This window comes from Schistocerca gregaria, chromosome 1 (assembly GCF_023897955.1).
Source record: "Schistocerca gregaria isolate iqSchGreg1 chromosome 1, iqSchGreg1.2, whole genome shotgun sequence".
Taxonomy (NCBI): Eukaryota; Metazoa; Arthropoda; class Insecta; order Orthoptera; family Acrididae; genus Schistocerca; species Schistocerca gregaria.
Window position 1 is genome coordinate 989,332,056 of NC_064920.1, and position 18,716 is coordinate 989,350,771.

An 18,716-nucleotide genomic window follows, 5' to 3' on the forward strand; every position below is an offset into this window, starting at 1 on the left:
GGTCAGGTCATAAGCTTTTCATAAATCAAAAAAGACGGCAACCAGGTGTTGCAGCAACCACATCAAGCGGGTATTTGCCGAGCTTGAGCACTGGAATGATGGTGCTCTCTCGCCATTGAGATGGAAAGATGCCATTGCACCAGATCCAACTGAAGATGATGAGGAGATGTCGCTTATAGTTGTACGAGAGATGTTAGACCATCTGACTGTAGATCTGATATGGCGTCAGAGCTGTGTCGGGGCAATGTGCAAGGACACTGAGAAGCTCCCATTCTGTAAATGGAGCATTATAGGGTTCACTGTGACATTCAGTGAACGAGAGGGCTTTCCTTTCCATCCTCTATTTGAGGGTGCAAAATGCTGGGGGATAATTCTCCAACACGGAGGCTCAAGTATAGTGCTCAGCAAAGTGCTCGGTAATTTCATTTGAGCTGGTAGATAACACACCATTGATGTTAATACCAGTGACACCTGTCTGCGTGTGGTATCCACAAACATGTCTGATCTTTGTCCAGACTTAGGAAGGTGACGTATGGCACCCAGTTGTCAAGACGTACCTCTCCCAACATTCTTGTTTCCGTCTTTTTATATCCTAGTGAAGGCGGGCACAGATCCGTTAAAAAGCTATTAGGTGCTCTAGGGAAGGGTGCTGCTTATATTGCTGTAGAGCTCAGCCTCAGCAATTTTCAGTGACCACCAAGGCACTGACTTTTGCCGGAGGCACCCTAAAGAATAAGGAATCATGTTTTCCACTGCAGAAACAATCGTTCTAGTGACCTGCTCTACTACCACATCGATGGTACCATGTGGGGGAGATTAAGCTTTGACAGCAGATGTAGAAGCTGCCCAGTCTGTCTTGTTTAAAGCCCATCTTGGTAGATGCCTTGGGGAGTGGCGCTGGGGGAGTAACAGAAGATGGGAAAGTGGTCACTACCACACAAGTGATTGTGGGCTCTCCAGTGGGCAGATGGGTGAAGTCCTGGATTGCAGATGGATAAATAAATGGCCGAATAAGTGCCATGAGCCACTCAGAAATGTGTGTGTGTGGGGGGGGGGGGGGGGGGGGCACCAGTATTTAAGAAGCAGAGATCGAGTTGAGACAGGAAAGTTTTGACATCTCTACCACAGACAGTAAGCACAGTCCCACCCCTCAAGGGGCTATGGGTGTTAAAATCTCCCAAAAGTAGGAAAGGTAAGGGAGTTGATGAATCAGTGCAGCAAATGCATTCAGGGAAACTGCACCATCTGGAGGAAGATATACATTGTGTCGTCCTTATTCTGACAGCCACAGCTTCAAGAGGGATTTGAAGGGGCACAGGCTCACTGCATATTGAGTTCAAGACATAGACACAAACTTCTCCTGACACTCTATTATAGTCACTATGGTTTTTGTAATATCCCCTATAGCTACTGAAGCCAGGGGGTCTGCATTGCCGGGAACAAGGTTTGCTGGAGGGCAATGCAGAAAACAAGTGTAAAGCTTAACAGTTGCTGTAGCTCAGCCAGGTGGTGGGAAAAACTGCAGCAATTCCACTGAAGGATGTCATTATTATGAGGCTGGGAAGGCATGAAGCATGTAAGGAGGCAGGTTACCCTTCAGGGTCACCTGCTGCCACTGACTGCTTATTTGTATCCGTTCCTATTGTGGATGAGGCATCAGTGAAATCCAGGTCCTCAGGGGATACTAGTATCTCCACCTCATCCTCAGGAGCAGAATTGGTGGGAAGTGGTGAGGGTTATTTTTCTTAACAAACTTCTTTGTTTGCTTGCCCTCTCCCTTCTCTTTAGGGTCTTGCTGGGAGAACTTGTCCAAAGTGGCTTCAGGCATGGAGGAAGACCATAAAGCTCTTCGTCCAGCAGCTTTTGGCTGCTTTAGCCACTGGCGAGTGTCCTCTGTGGCATTACTGGAGATCTTGGGAGAAAGGGTCCCAGGGGTTCGGAGGAGGCTGTTGCTTCTCTGGCTGGTGGGATGGGGCCAATGTCCCCTGCGTTTGGGGGGAGCCTTGCTCCCAAAGTAGGTACTCTGGGAGCAATGGAAGGAGATTTTTCCCCCTACCACCAAGAGAGAGAGATGTATTCTGAAGGCCCTGAGTGCCCATTATTCATGGGACAGTGTGTGGTATGACAGGTACTTGTGACAGTGATGGTAATGTAGTTGCAGCATATGTGGACATCAACCGAACAAGGTGTAATCGTTCAAATTTATGTTTAGCCTCTTGGTAAGTCAACTGCTCTGGGGTCTTGTACTCCATGATTTTCCACTCCTTTTGGAGTACAGTGCAGTCTGGCAAGCAGGGAGAGTGCTGCTCTCCACAGTTGATACAAATGGGAGGAAGCAAACATTGGGTATCTGTAAGTAGTGGACGTCCGCAGTCTCCACATGTGGTGCTGGAACTGCAGCGTAAAGACATGTGCCCAAATTTCCAGCACTTAAAGCACCGCATAGGGGAACTATGGTTTAATGTCATAGTTATAAACCATCATCTTGACCTTTTCAGGCAATGAATCACTCTCAAAGGCCAAGATGAAGGCACCGATAGCAACCCTGTTGTCTTTAGGTCCCTGTAAATGCGTCAGATGAAATGAACACCCTGCCGTTCTGGATTGGCATGGAGCTCGTGGTCAAATGGTAAGAGGAGGTCATGATGGAAAATAATCCCCTAGACCATGTTGAGTCTTTTATGGGGAGTGACAGAAACAGAAATATCACCCAGCTGGTCACAAGTGAGTAACACCAAGTACTGGGCTGGGGATGCTGTCTGAATCAAGACTTCACCATTTCTCATCTTGGACAGCATTGTCACTTCCCCAAACTTATTCTTAACATGTTCTACAAAAAACTGAGGCTTTGTAGGTAGACAGGAGTCCCTGTCCTTTCTGCTGCAGACTAAATACTGAGGCAAATATCACTCTCTTCTTTCTGTAGCCCTACATTCCTCCCACGATGTTGCAAGGAAGGGAAACGATTTAGGGTCATATCTGTCAGCATTGTACTCAATCTTGCCCTTCTTAGAGACTGCTGGCACCCTACGGTCACCAGCAAGAGATGACTTAGTCCGCTTCATTGCACATCATCCGCCCTGATGCCACCCACTCCGATCAGGGGTGCTCCCCAGCCATAGAAAAGGCCACCTGGCATGATGGCTGCTGCTGGGAGTCCCGATGCCCCAGGAAGACAGGCATCTACTCCTTGGCATATATGGGGAACTTACAGCTCAGGCATCAGCAGTGCAATCCCTATGTTGTCAGGGGGCTACCACCAAATGGGTACATGATGTCGCCGCCACAACGGGCTGGCTATGTGCACAGGGTGCAGAGAAATCCAATCTTATTATGGTGGGCAAAAGAAGATAGGAGATGATGGAAGAAGATGACATATCCCAAAAAGTGTCCTTGCCCGAATATATAAATTGCAGGTGGAGATGCAAAGCCACAAGAAGAGGTTTAGGAGACCAAATCTAAGGACACTATGCATAACTCATGCACCACATAAGGCATCCATCCCCATATGGCCAGCACTTCTGTAGAATTTGAAAAGTGGCAGGTAAAACCCATAAAATGGGACCTTAACTTATAGGGCCAAAAAGTGTGAGAGTCCGTTTAGTCACCTCTTACAATAGGCAGGGATACCTCAAGCCTATACTAACCCCTGGACTTGCAGGGGCCAATAAATGTGGGAAACTAGAAGACGTTGTGTGTTAAACATCTACTTAAAAAAGTAAAAATGAGTATTTGATCAACAAATACTGGCACTACTAATCCAACAAGTTCGAAGAAAATTAATATACATGAAATACATGAAATGTATTTGCATTTGTGACTATCAACCACAATCAGTTGTATAAGGGAATGATTACAATGAAAATTTGTGACAGAGCAGGACTCAAACCCAGATATCTGAAAGAATATTGCATTGTTCTTAACAACACACCCACTGCTATGTTGTTATTGTTGTGGTCTTCAGTCCAGAGACTAGTTTGATGCAGCTCTCCATGCTACACTATCTTGTGCAAGCCTCTTCATTTCGCAAGTAACTACTGCAACCTACATCCTTCTGAATATGTTTTAGTGTGTTCATGCCTTGGTCTCCCTCTCCACACTTTCCTCCAATCCTAAATTGATGAGCTCTTGATCCCTCAGAACGTGTCCCACCAACTGATCCCTTCCTCTAGTCAAGCTGTGCCACAGATTCCTCTTCCCCCATTTCTATTCAGTACCTCCTTATTAGTTATGTGATCTATCCATATAAACTTCGGCATTCTTCTGTACACCACATTTCAAAAGGTTCTATTCTCTTCTTGCCTAAACTATTTATCATCCATGTTTCACCTCCATACATGGCTCCACTCCATACAAATATTTTCAGAAAAGACTTCCTGACATTTAAATCTATATTCGATGTTAACAAAATTTTTCTTTTTCAGAAATGCTTTCGTTGCCATTGCCAGTCTACATTTTATATCCTCTCTACTTTGACCATCATCAGTTATTTTTCTTCCCAACTAGCAAAATTCATCTACTACTTTAAGTGTTTCATTTCCTAATCTAATTCCATCAGAATCACCTGATTTAATTCAACTTCATTCCATTATCCTTGTTTTGCTTTTGTTGATGATCATCTTATATCCTCCTTTCAAGACACTGTTTATTCCATTCAACTGCTCTACCAGGTCCTTTGTTGTCTCTGACAGAATTATAATGTCATCGATGAACCTCAAAGTTTTTATTTATTCTCCATAGACTTTAATTCCTACTCTAAATTTTTCTTTTGTTTCCTTTATTGCTTGCTCAATATGCATATTGAATAACATTAACCCTGTCTCACTCCCTTATCGACCACTACTTCCCTTTTGTGCCCCTCAATTCTTATAACTGCCATCTCGTTCCTGTACAAATTGTAAATAACCTTTCGCTCCCAATATGTGAGCCCTGCCACCTTCAGTATTAGAAAGACACTATTCTAGTCAACATTGTCAAATGCTTTTTCTAAGTCTACAAACACTAGAAACGTAGGTTTATCTTTCCTTAATCTATCTTCTAAGACAATTTGCAGGGTCAGTATTGCCTCACAAGTTCCAACATTTCTACGGACTCCAAACTGATCCTCCCCGAGGTCAGCATCTACCAGTTTTTCCATTCGTCTGTAAAGAATTTCTGTTAGTATTTTGCAGCTGTGACTTGTTAAACTGATAGTTCAGTAATTTTCACACCTGTCAACACTAGCTTTCTTTGGGATTAGAATTATTACATTTTTTCTTGAAGTCTGAGGGTGTTTCACCTGTCTCATTCATCTTGCTCACCAGCTGGCAGAGTTTTGTTAGGGCTGGCTCTCCAAAGGCTATCAGTAGCTCTAATGGAATGTTGTCTACTCCATGGACCTCGTTTTGACCTAGACCTTTCAGTGCTCTGTGAAACTCTTCACACATTATTGTATCTCCCATTTCATCTTCATCTATGTCCTTTCCAATTTCCATAATATTGCCCTCAAGTACATCGCCCTTGTATAGACCTCCTATACTCTCCTTCCATCTTCCTGCTTTCCCTTCCTTGATTAGGATCAGTGTTCCATCTGAGCTCCAGATATTCATACAGGTGGTTCTCTTTTCTCCAAAGGTCTCTTTTATTTTCCTGTAGGCTGTATCTATCTTACCCCTAATGATATATGCCTCTACAATCTTACTTTTGTCCTGTAGCCACACTGTTTATCCATCTTGCACTTACTGTCAATCTTATTTTTGAGATGTTTGTATTACTTTTGGCCTGCTTCATTTACTGCATTTTTATATTTTCTCCTTGGATCAATTAAAATTCAATATTTCTTCTGTCACTCAAGGATTTCTACTAGCTCTCATCGTTTTGCCTATTTTATCCTTTGCTCTCTTCATTATTTCACCCCTCAAAGCTACACATTCTTCTTCTACTGTAATTCGTTCCCCCATTCTTATCAATTGTCCCCTAACGCTCTCTCTGAAACTCTCTAAAACCTCTGGTTCTTTAAGTTTATCCAGATCCCACCTCCTTAAATTCCCAACTTTTTTTCAGTTTCTTCAGTTTTAATCTATAGTTCATAACCAATAGATTGTGGTCAGAGTCCACATCTGCCCCTGGAAATGTCTAACAATTTAAAACCTGGTTCCTAAATTTCTGTCTTCCCATTACAGAATCTATCTGAAACCTTCCAGTGTCTCCAGGATTCTTCGACATATACAACCTTCTTTCATGATTCTTAAACAAAGTGTTAACTATGATTAAGTTATGCTCTGCGCAAAATACTACCAGTCTGCCTCCTCTTTCATTCCTTGCCCCATTCCGTATTCACCTACTACTTTTGCTTCTCTTGCTTTTCCGACTAACAAATTTCAATCCCCCATGACTATTAATTTTTCATCTCCCTCCACTATCTGAATAACTTCTTTTATCTCATCATACATTTCTTCAATCTCTTCATTATCTGCATAGCTAGTTTGCATATAAACTTGTACTACTGTGCTAGGCATGGGCTTCATGTCTACCTTTGCTACAATAATGCGTTCACTATGCTGTTCATAGTAACTTACCTGTGCTCCTATTTTTTTTATTCATTATTAAATCCACTGCTGCATTACCCCTATTTGATTTTGTATTTATAATCCTGTATTCACCTGACCAGAAGTCTTATTCCTCCTGCCACCAATCTTCACTAGTTCCTACTATATCTAGCTTTAACCTATCCATTTCCCTTTTAAAATTTTCTAACCTCCCTGCCCGATTAAGGTATCTGACATTCCATGCTCCAATATGTAGAATGCCAGTTTTCTTTCTCCTGATAACAATGTACTCCTGAATAGTCCCAGCCCAGAGATCGAAATGGAGGATTATTTTACTTCCAGAATATTTTAACCAAGAGGATGCCATCATTATTTATCCATACAGTTAAGCTTCATGCCCTTGGGGAAAATTACAGCTGTAGTTTCCCCTTGCTTTCAGCCATTCACAGTACCAGCACAGCAAGGGCGTTTTGGTTCATGTTTCAAAGGCAAATCAATCAGTCATCCAGACTGTTGCCCCTGCAACTACTGAAAAGGCTGCTGCCCCTTTTCAGGAACCACACATTTTCCTGGCCTCCCAACAGATACCCTTCCATTGTGGTTGCACCTTCGGTATGGCTATCTGTATTGCTGAGGCATGCAAGCCTCCCTACCAATGGCAGGGTCTATTGTTCATGGGTGGGCCACTGCTATATCACAACAAAATGTTTCCTATTTCAAACATTTCTCTTACTGCTTGCAATAGCCCATTTTCATTATTGAGTATAATATGAGAATAAACACTGGGCATGAGGTTTCAACTTTGGAATGCCTAATGTGAGATAAGTTTGCTAATTCATCAATTACATTGAAGTGCCTGTATCTGCCTTGACTGGTTGGTACATATATGTAAGCCAATAAGCGTGTTTTCAAGTCTGATTGTTGCCAGATGCACTCTCTCTCTCTCTCTCTCTCTCTCTCTCTCTCTCTCTGTCTGTCTTCTTGTGTGTGTGTGTGTGTGTGTGTGTGTGTGTGTGTGTGTGTGTTGTGAGGCACATCACCATCTGATTCAAGAAAACGTGTGTGATGGACAGTAGGAGTACCAAACCCTCTTAAAATGGCCACAGACCTGGCAGTGGGACAAAAGCAGCTTATAGCAAGAATGTGCAAGAACTTTACTTATTAATGTACATACTGCTGGTAACTCGAATTGTAGCTGAGCTAAGTTGATGGAGTGTGGCATACAGGAAAAGATACATGACTAGAACAAGTTGTACAAATTTTCACTGTGAGAAGAGATACCTAGCTGTCTGTGGTGTTACTGGTTCCTAATTTAACAATACTGTGGCATCCTGATCATACTGAAGATACTATTTTGCCGTCTGAACTAATTCATAACTTCATGCAATTGTCAACACTGCAACAATGATTAGTTTTGACTAGTGTAAGTTATTATATCCTTCAACTAGGGCCAAGAATATATATTAAAAATAAGTTACTCTGTAACAAACAACTAAAAGTGTCAATTAGTCTGTGACTCAAACAGTAACAATTTTCAGTAGAATTTTCATCTGAGCCACAGTATAAATTAATATGAGACAGTTCCTGATTAAGTTGATTGAAGTCCAAGCACTACTCAGGTGATAAGATATGTTTAGAAAGCAAAGTTCCAGTAAGCCTACTGGTGATGGACAACCGCAATTTTGTAGCACACAGTAAACAGGCATAGCAATCAGAATCCACAGGTAAGAGATGAGTCGGATAACAGTAACTGAGCAAGAACCCACTGCCAGGCAGCTTCATATTTATCCTCTCTGGAAGTTCAACGGATTGGCCTGTGTTATCAGCCATGTTTCTGCTGCAGGCACCCTTGCTGGACATGGACAATATTATGCATATTGGTTAGTTAGTATCTTCCATCCACACATGAACATGCAGGAGCTGCTGATTCCAAGACAGAAGTCTCTTAGAAGATGTAGAGAGACACTAATGATGATGGTGCTACATTTGGAAATTTTTGCGTAGGCTTGGAGACTTCTGGGTGTGGACATATTCCTGTAGGATGCAGCAGGTCCAGTGATTCACCCATCAGAGATGTGTCCTACAACTAACAGGAAGGGAGGACCAGGTGGTCATCGTCTGTGACCTGGGAATGGAGAGAGCTATGATGTGATTGCAATGGTGGTGCTGATGGTGGAATTCCTGCTTAGGGATAATGCTAACCAGTGTGCCACAATCCAAGTTGGTTGTAGTGCTGGCTCAGCTTCCCATGTGTTGTAGCCACCAACATCACATGGCACCACTAGTTTTCTACCACAGACAGAAAGATTCACCATAGATTCCATTCAAACGTCCATGTCCACACCAAGATATCAACATGGAGTAGCGTAACTGTGGCTGGATCCTCATTTGTCACCTCCCATGCAAAAGCATTGTGGTACCGTTTCTCAACAGGACAATGTTCATGCACACATGAAATGTCTCTATGAATTGTGTGTGTGTTGCTGAGATACTCCTGAGATTCCTAGAGCTGAATGTGTGTGGACCAGCATGGACTTCAACTCTAACCCATTACAACAGTTGTGACCTGCCTTATGTCAGGAGAGGATACAATCATTTCATAACACTGTTCCCAACAAAATCAGTGCATGCATCCAGACCACAGTGGGTGCAACATCACACTGACAATTGGGCTCATATTGCCAAGTTCTTTGTAAATTTGATTTGATAGTATAATCACTGAAATAACGTCATATATCCTCTCAACCCATAAAGATTCTCCTCCTTTTCAGTAGGCTTCACTTTGTCAGGCCGTGTATTTTACCAACGTTAATGTGTCGCCAGAGGCACATTGTACCAAATGCCAGCATGTAGATCAAATAATTCCTGTAGATTTTTAGTAGGAGGTATGTGAGCTCTGAGCTGTTTGACAGCACTGATATCTGAAAATGTTTAGCTTGCAGCATAGCTATTAAAATTCTTCATTTTGTTCCTCAATCCACTGAAGCATGGACAGTGGCTCTACTACAATGAGTCACAAAGAATGAAATATGCTGTTGTGCAAAAAGAAAGTAACTTTTGCATGATGTGCCACTGCCACATAACATAGTTAAATGAAATTTGGACCATACATGGAAAGAACCTCTACCATACAGTGTAGAAGATAACTGAAAGAAATGTGCAATAAGGCAAACAGAAACTACACTTTTACTCGAGACAATAATTATGTTGAAGTCACTGCAATTTATGATGGTCCCCTGGAGATAACAAAAGGCACAAAATTGTTCTTAATAGGGTGTGTTATCACCACAGACAGCAATTTTTACTACGCAACATGCCCCCATGCTGGCCACTAGGTTGATAAGGAGTTGTTTTGACAGGGCATTCTATTCCTCCATCAGTGTAGATGACAACTGCTGGATGGTTGTTGCTGCATGTGGATGAGCTGAAATGCATTTCCCCCATGCATCCCACTTGTTGTTAATGAGATTTGAGACAGGGGAATGGGCAAGTCAGTCTATGTGCTGAAAATCCTCTTGTTTTAAGAGATCTTTTGCTGGTGCACTCCTATGTGGTCATCCATAAAAATGACATCAAGGCCAAAAGCACTCCTGAAAAGACACACAAAGGAAAGTAGTGCAGTGTCATAATAGTGTTGACCAGTGAGTGTAACATGTTCAGAAATTTGCACTGGTGCCAAGAGCATAGCTACTAGACCAGTGAGGAGTGTGATCATGTGCTGTTCTTTAATGAGAGCAGATTCCATCAGCACAGCAATTCTGGATATACCCTCAGGCTGGGAACATGTAATGCACCCAGGAACATTGTTAAACATGATAATATTGGTGGCCCAGGTGTTACAATGCGGGGAGGCATGATGTTGGATGGATGTACTGACCTACAAATCTCTGAACATGGAACACTCAATGGTCATTGTTATTATGGTACTGTACTCCAGGTGTGTCTTTTCAGGGATGTATTCAGCCCTGACTTCATATTTATGGGTAAGCACATGTTATTAAGAACAACATTCCACCTTTTGTAATATCCAGGAGACCATCATAAATCGTCATGGCTTATGGGTTGAATAAAAGTGTCATTTCCGTTTCTCTCATTGCATATTTCAGTTACCTTCTGCACTATACTGTAGCAGTTCTTTCTATGTATGATCTAGGTTTCATCAATCTATGTTTTCAGAATGAGATTTTTCACTCTGCAGCGGAGTGTGCGCTGATATGAAACTTCCTGGCAGATTAAAACTGTGTGCCCGACCGAGACTCGAACTCGGGACTTTGCCTTTCGCGGACAAGTGCTCTACCATCTGCGCTACCGAAGCACGACTCACACCCGGTACTCACAGCATTACTTCTGCCAGTATCTCGTCTCCTACCTTCCAAACTTTATAGAAGCTCTCCTGAGAACCTTGCAGAACTAGCACTCCTGAAAGAAATGATATAGCGGAGACATGGCTTAGCCACAGCCTGGGGGATGTTTCCAGAATGAGATTTTCACTCTGCAGTGGAGTGTGCACTGATATGAAACTTCCTGGCAGATTAAAACTGTGAGCCTTTACAAATGTCTGCTTGTGTCTGTGTATGTGCGGATGGATATGTGTATGTGTGCGAGTGTACAACTGTCCTTTTTTCCCCCTAAGGTAAGTCTTTCCACTCCCGGGACTGGAATGACTCCTTACCCTCTCCCTTAAAACCCACATCCTTTCGTCTTTCCCTCTCCTTCCCTCTTTCCTGAAGAAGCAACCGTCGGTTGCGAAAGCTAGAAATTCTGTGTGTTTGTGTGTTTTATTTATTGTGCCTATCTACCAGTGCTTTCCCGCTTTTTAAGTCTTGGAATCTTTGTTTTTAATATATTTTCCCATGTGGAAGTTTCTTTCTATTTTGCATGACTTACTGGAACTATCAGGGGAAGATTTATATGAATGCATGGTGTCCATTCTCTCAGACACGTCTGAAATAACATACACCAGACAGAATCCACCGCTATGAAGATTTAATCTTTTTATGTTGCTGTTTGGGATTGGATGCATCAGGACATGAATTTATCCTTCACTCACACCAATACATGATTAAATCAGATAGCAGTGTAAATAATTTAGATTAGAATATGGAAATGAACTAGTAGAATAATAAAATAAATATCATGAAAATCTAAAAAAAAATAGTACTGCAAGAGTTATGTAAAAAATAAAAAAAACTTTCAAACCTAGGAATGTATAGAGATTCTCTGAATACAAGTCCATTGCCTTTATCACTGTGCTATCTCACTTGGCAAAGCACAAAGGAAAAGAACTGATAAAATTGCAACATGATAGAGGATACCTCGTACGGCGTATTGAGCAGCACAGAAGGGGACCATGTTAGGCTCTGGTCTGAGAGAATTCCCTGATATCAGCGTCACCACATGGCCACGACCTTTATCAATCATTGCGGGCAGGAATGCCTCCAGGGTCTGAAAAAGAGCACAGCACTGACATTATGTGTGGCACTATATTTACTTCTTAAAATCTGGAAGAATAGTAACAGGTTGCTATGTGTTTCCATTCTATTTGAAATGTTATGGCAAACACAATTTTGGATGACATGTCATCAGGTAACATACCATAGGTCTTATTAGTATGAGCCAAGCTAAAACTCTGGACTGACAGCCTCGAATTATGATTATTGTTTGTATCCTTAAGTATTTTGGTTGAATGGTTCTTCTGTGAAGGCCATGGTTGATTTTCTCTTGTCATACTTTCCCAACTAAGTTATCCCTCGATCTTTAATGGCATGTGTTCCAGTGAAATTTGTTTGGTAGTTTCTGGAATTAAATTTGATTTCAATATGCTACTGACTTACATGATTACATATTGATAAGGTAATAAATTTGGGTAGTTTCTTCACATTGTTGTTTTAATACACCAGTATGGAATCCTAACTGCTTGAAGTGTAGTAATTTTAATTTATTTTTGTTATAAGGCTCTCAGCAAAGATGTGTACTGTTTATTCAGTTCCCCATAAGGTCTGTTGTCCGGTATGTCACGAATGGAAGAAGTGTGTTTCCCATTGTTATCAATTTTGTCGATAAATAATGCATCATCACAGCTGCAGCCTTGTTCTTAATGAATGTTGTCTGTCCTTTTATACGACAGTGTTTGATTAATCTGCAAGAGAAGCTGTTTCAGTGTTAAGCCTATTAATGAGCTGACAAAAGTCATGAAATAGTTGTATGCACATATACAGATGGTGGTGCTATTGTGTACACAAGGTGACTAGCCAACGAGGCTGCTACATGAGGATGCTGGCATCCCACTCTTGCGAGACCACTTCTGGCACACTGCTAGGGAATACTATGACAAGACAAAACACTCTGACAACCTCCTAATCAGGGAGCTGGTGCCAGCAGGCCAATCACAGGCTGACCACACATTGGCCCGACCTGCTGTAGGAGTAGTGCCTCCTGCAGCAAAAAGGCAACACAAAGATATATCTCTTGATGCTCATAGATGCTAATCCAATGAGAGAGGCCCAAACTTCCAATAATAGGTCCTAACAAGTACAACAGATTACTGCTTAACACACATGCACACTTGGCTTAGGAAGCCAGAGATCTTGTGCAAGTGAGTGGAGCAGTCATTTGCACTCACGTGATTCACGTGAAAAGGCTTCCAACGTGATTATGGCTGCATGACGAATTAACAGACTGTGAATGTGGAATGGTAGTTGGAGCTAGACCATGGGATAGTCCATTTTTGAAATCATTAGGAAATTCAATATTCCGAGTCCACAGTGTCAACATTGTGTCGAGAATACCAAATTACAGACATTGTCTCTCCCTCACCAATGACAATGTAGTGGCGGGTGGCCTTCACTTAATGGCTAAGAGCAGTTGCTTTTCCGAAGAGTTGTCAGTGCTAACAGAGAAGCAATGTTGTGTGAAATAACCATAGAAATCAATATAGGACACACAACGAGGGGCGATTTTTAGAAGTTGGTCAAGGGTGGGCTAAAGGGGAGGGGGGGGGGGGGGGTTGGAGAATGGAATATTGCTTAACAAAAGGAGAGTTGGGGTCTTCCACTGACAAACTAATAAAATTTGGTGTTGGTTAAAGCAGTTTTCATTAACTGTTTTGGAGTTCAGGGTAAAAAAAAAATTATTTTAACATTGGAGATTTAATAAATTACATAAACCATAAAAAAGTCAACTTACAACACATAAGCTTTCATTAATTTTCTGGATACAGATGATGACAGGAATGTAAAAACTTGAACATGACATGAATATTAAAAAAAAAAATCTGTAACAAAATTCACTGGATATTTCCGTCTTCTGCCCAATTTGTCATACTCATTCATCTCTGTTTCGTTTTACTGAATATGTCAATGATATTTTCAATGTCCATATATCTTCCTTTATGGATATTTGCAAGAGCCAATCCATTTAGTCTCACCTGCCCCATTGTTTTATGCAGATACGTCTATTCATCTCAAAGTAGAGAAGCTTCATTCTGGAGTGCTTGTGATGACAGGAATAGTCCCAAATATTAGAAGTAAAACATATACATCTGGGAAAAACTGCTTGTCGCAGTTCTTTAAAACTTTATTTGCTGTTTCAGGTCCTTTATTTCCATCAATCCACTTTTTCGTCCATAGTTTCATCTCTCTTTTCATTAAAAGCGAAGAACTCTCCAAAAACTGCCACTGCAACGTGCTTTGACAAATTCCTGTTACTCTCATGTGCAGTTTATATCTAATGGTCAGTAGGTGGCACGTGCCCACTGGCACTGGCAGCACTGCAGCGTGTCTACAGATTGTGTGTGCCCAGGAAAATAAAAAGATTTGACCCAGATGTTCAGTGATTTTGAATTTTTTGCCTGGGGTCAGCAATTTAAGTGTTGGTAAGCATACCCAGCATATTTAACTTTCTTGATTATTTTAAGTGGTACATTAATATACATCCAATGTATATTAATAAATAATAAGATTCCCATTTCCAGTTAAATGATTTATTGGTTTAGATAGTAAGCTATTTGCTGCTTTTATTTTTTTGTTAAAATGTGTTTGAAATACATTGCAACCTATATCGCTACATAATTATATAAAAGAATGATTGAATCTGGTGAAGTAATATATTCATTGATTTCTGAAGTCATTTTGTCCAATGTAATATGGTACTCCATAGGGGGTTTGGGGGGGGAGGGGGTCTATAGGGCCCCCTTGCCTCCACCCCTGCACGTAATGAACGTATCTCTTACGACAGTGTGGCGCAATTTGGTGGTCCCCTTGGCTCATGACCATACTGGTTGGACTCTAACTGACTGGAAAACCATATCCTGATTGGATGAGTCCCAACTGCAGGTGGTAAGAGCTAGTAGTAGGGTTCAAGTTCGCACAGACCCCAGGAATCCATCGACCCAGGTCATCAACAAAGTGCTGTGCAGCCTGGTGGTGGTTCTGTAATGGTGTGGGCTGTGTATACGCAGAATGGACTGACTCCTCTGGTCCAACTGAACTGATCATTGTCTGGAAATTATTATATTCAGCTAAGTGGAGACCATTTGCAGCCGTCCATGAACATCGTGTTCCTAACAACGAAGGAATTTTTATGGATTACAATGTGTTGTGTCATCTGGCTACAATTGTTCGCGACTGGTTTTGAAGAACATTCTGGACAATGCAAGTGAATGACACAGACACACAGATCACCCAGAATGAATCCCATAGAACATTTGTAGGACATAATTGAGAGATCAGTTTGTGCACAAAATCCTGAAGGCAACACTTTTGCAATTACGGACAGCTAGAGAGGATGCATGTCTCAGTGTTTCTGCAGGAGACTTCCGACTACTTGTTGAGACCAAACCATACTGAGCTGCTGCACCATACCAGGCAAAAGAAGGTCTGACATGATATTAGGAGGTGTCCCTTGACTTTTGACAGTTCAGTGTACTTAGCAGTTAATTACTTCTGCATGCTAGTTTTGAATCATGCTGAATTAAGCAGAATATGTGTTTGCCATTTTCTACCACTGCACAATGGAGATGGTGATTATTTCGTTAGTTAATTTCCTTGTTTCTCTCACAGGGCTGAAGAAAAGTCAATAAATAGTAGAAGTGAGGATAGGATGTAAGTAGATGAAGGACAACAAACTCCACCTAGAGCAACCGCCTTGCAGTAACTGCATTGCATATCATTCGAACAAAAACTGGTTATTGATATTCTTATTACAACATTCAGTCTTTTACTGACTGTCATCTCACAAGGAAGTTAAATAGGTGACTATTAAAGTTGGGGAAGTGGTACCTACGTTAACTTCATATAATGTTATTATGTGATTACTGAGCACAACACTGATCACCCCACACTAGAAATGGGCAGAAATAAAAACTTGAAAGAATCGAAATCTTTGTACTCAAGAACGAAAAGGAACCAAAAAGCATATGAGAACATAGAACTTTGACAAGTAGGTACAGCAATCCGCTATTTTTTCATTTTTAAGAAAACTACTTGCGCGCCCTTTATTAAGTTAAAGAAGGATGTGTACTGTTTGTCCACAATAAGTTGACGACGGGCGCAGTGGCTGTTGGGAACAGCTGCACCTCGCACTAACACTTCCGTTGGATGGGCAATCACTTTAACTAGTTGACATATTAATGCTATAGAGTTTTACCTTCAACTTACGTATTATATATTTTTAGGCAACAACGATAAATGAAAGTAGATGAATGTGCAACTTACAACACTATGAATCGAAAGTCAAAACTTGACTTTTAGAATCTGTTTGCACATTGCATTTATTGAACACAGGACAGCAGTAATGTGTTGACTGCACGTGAAAGAATTGTCAAAATGATGTTCAACTAAAGAGCAGTCATTTGTTCAAAATGGTTCAAATGGCTCTGAGCACTATGGGACTTAACATCTGAGGTCATCAGTCCCCTAGAACTTAGAAATACTTAAACCTAACTAACCTAAGGACATCTCACACATCCATGCCCGAAGCGGATTCGACCCTGCGACCATAGCGGTCACACGGTTCCAGACTGAAGCGCCTAGAACCACTCGGCCACACGGGCCAGCCAGCAGTCATTTGTGTTTGATTCAAGATCATCATCATCGCTTGAAAGCGTGGTATTGATGATAACTCCATTGATGGCCATTTCCATTATTCCATCTCGTGTCCAATGCTCTTGCTCCAGCTGCTGCACTTTCCCTATGCAGTAACTGAAAGGAAAGTGGCATCAACAAGATACTGCAATCTTTCTTTGACATGTCATCAGTGACACCATTCTCCCTGAAATTGTATTTCATTTTGGCCCATGCCAATTGCATCGGATTTAGATCGCAGCTGTAGGGCAGTAAATGAACTACTTCGCAGCCTCCACTCTCAACTATTTAATCCACGACGTACACTTTCATGGTTGTTTGTTTTCGATAACAATTCAACCTTTGTCACTTGAGTCATTGCAGTTTCTTTGTCGGTCTCGCAGTCACTCTAACATTGTAATCCTGAAATCATATTTATTAAACAGTGTCTCGAACTTCCTGCTGTGGTATGGTGCATTGTCCAAACACAGATCGGGTGGAGTATTAGAAAGCACCATATCTCATATGTGCAACCCCCACCCCCTTCCCCCGTCAACATTAGCTAGTTTTGTAAACGTCAAGAAGTTCGCAAGCTAGTGGAAACAGTTTCTTCCTGTCACATTAAAACTGTGTGCCAGACTGGGTTTCCAGGTTCGAGGCCCGTTTTGGCACACAGGTGTAGTTTTTTAATTTGAAGCTTCCTGTCAAATGAAAACTTTATGCCAGACCGAGTTTCCAGGTTCGAGTCCTGCTTAGGCACGCAGTTTTAATTTGTCAGGACGTTTCATATCAGCGCACACTCCACTGCAGGGTGAAAATTCATCCTTGTTTTTTAAATCTTCCTTCAAGTATTTACCGAATTTGTCATTTAGTGCAAGTTTTCCACGTACTTTCATAAGCTGTGTGCATTCAGTACTGGTGCGAAAATATCAATGTAGAAAAGGAGAATGGCACAAAGGCAGTTGAGCCGAAACAAATGTGTACTATTGGAACCCCTAAACACACATAATTGGCACCACCATTCAAGGAAATGCGAAATGAATTTACCAGTCAATTTGTTTCGTCAGAAGAGAAAGCAGAATGGCAGTACAGACGTCTTTAAGTTTTAACCGAATTTTTAATGTTGCCATAAACATAAATGCATTACATTTTTGATAAAAGTGGTAAATACTGCTTACAAAAATCGAAGAGTGATTTAAACGAAGTCTCTTGGTGACATATCACACCGCACTTCAGTTTCCTGGTATTGAATGTTGGATTATAGGCTACATTAGACAAGATATGTTCGAAATTTGCATATGACATCCCCAAAGTATAAAATCTATGCGAAGTTCTCTGATTTTAGTTAAATAAACTGTTTCTAGGTAACATGAATGTATACTCTTTAAAGAAAATTTCTATTTTTCATTGTTATGTTTCGTCACGATTTTTATTCGTTAGTAATAATGCAACGACAATGGAAACTGCTCTGGTTTTTAGGAAAACTGCGCTTCTGCAACTATTACTTGCAGAAAGTTCCTGAAATAAACTTGCCCTAGTGACTTGAAGAATCTGACTTGAGTAAGTTAACATCTCACCAAGTGCTTACAGAAGTTACTTGCTAGTGGACACAAGCATTTCGTCTAGGCGCAAACTGAGGCACATGTGGCGCGGTGCAGCGTTCAAATGGGACCGCGCAAATTGGGACGAGACGAGACGGGGACGCGACACGAGTCTGCGCCAGGTCGCGCGGCGTTGTGATTGCAGTTTCTCGCGCCGCGTGTCACTTGAGCACTGGGCAGAGGTGAGGAAGGGAGCGGGAATGTAATCCTGCCACATGCTCACTTCGCTATGAGGCATATGGGCCAATCCGAAAAATACGGGCTTACTGTATACTGAATTTTATTGTCACTGAGTAGTGTTTCGTTTTTCGCGCTCCATCTCTTTTCGTTAGTACATAAGTTTTCTGTTACAATAGGTGTACAGTTCTTTTGTTTTGTTTATTCTTTTGTCAAGAACAATGCACAGTGCAGTAACTGGTGAGCCATTAGCAACTGGGATTATATTTTCTGCCTCCACAATGTCTTCAGGTCGTAAGAAGGGACAGGTGATTCATTGTGAACGCAGTGAATAAGGAAGCAAGGAACAT

At 41.5% G+C, this 18,716-nt stretch overlaps 1 protein-coding gene across 4 annotated transcripts in view; it reads right to left on the minus strand.

Annotated features, from left to right (window-relative positions):
- Positions 1–18,716, minus strand: part of LOC126278073 (17-beta-hydroxysteroid dehydrogenase 13-like) — a 137,327-nt gene that overhangs the window by 77,515 nt on the left and 41,096 nt on the right. For all 4 annotated transcript variants that reach the window (XM_049977925.1, XM_049977932.1, XM_049977907.1 and 1 more), the window contains exon 5: positions 11,843–11,972. In XM_049977925.1, the coding sequence (XP_049833882.1) occupies positions 11,843–11,972 (130 nt within the window). The remainder of the gene's footprint in view (positions 1–11,842; positions 11,973–18,716) is intronic.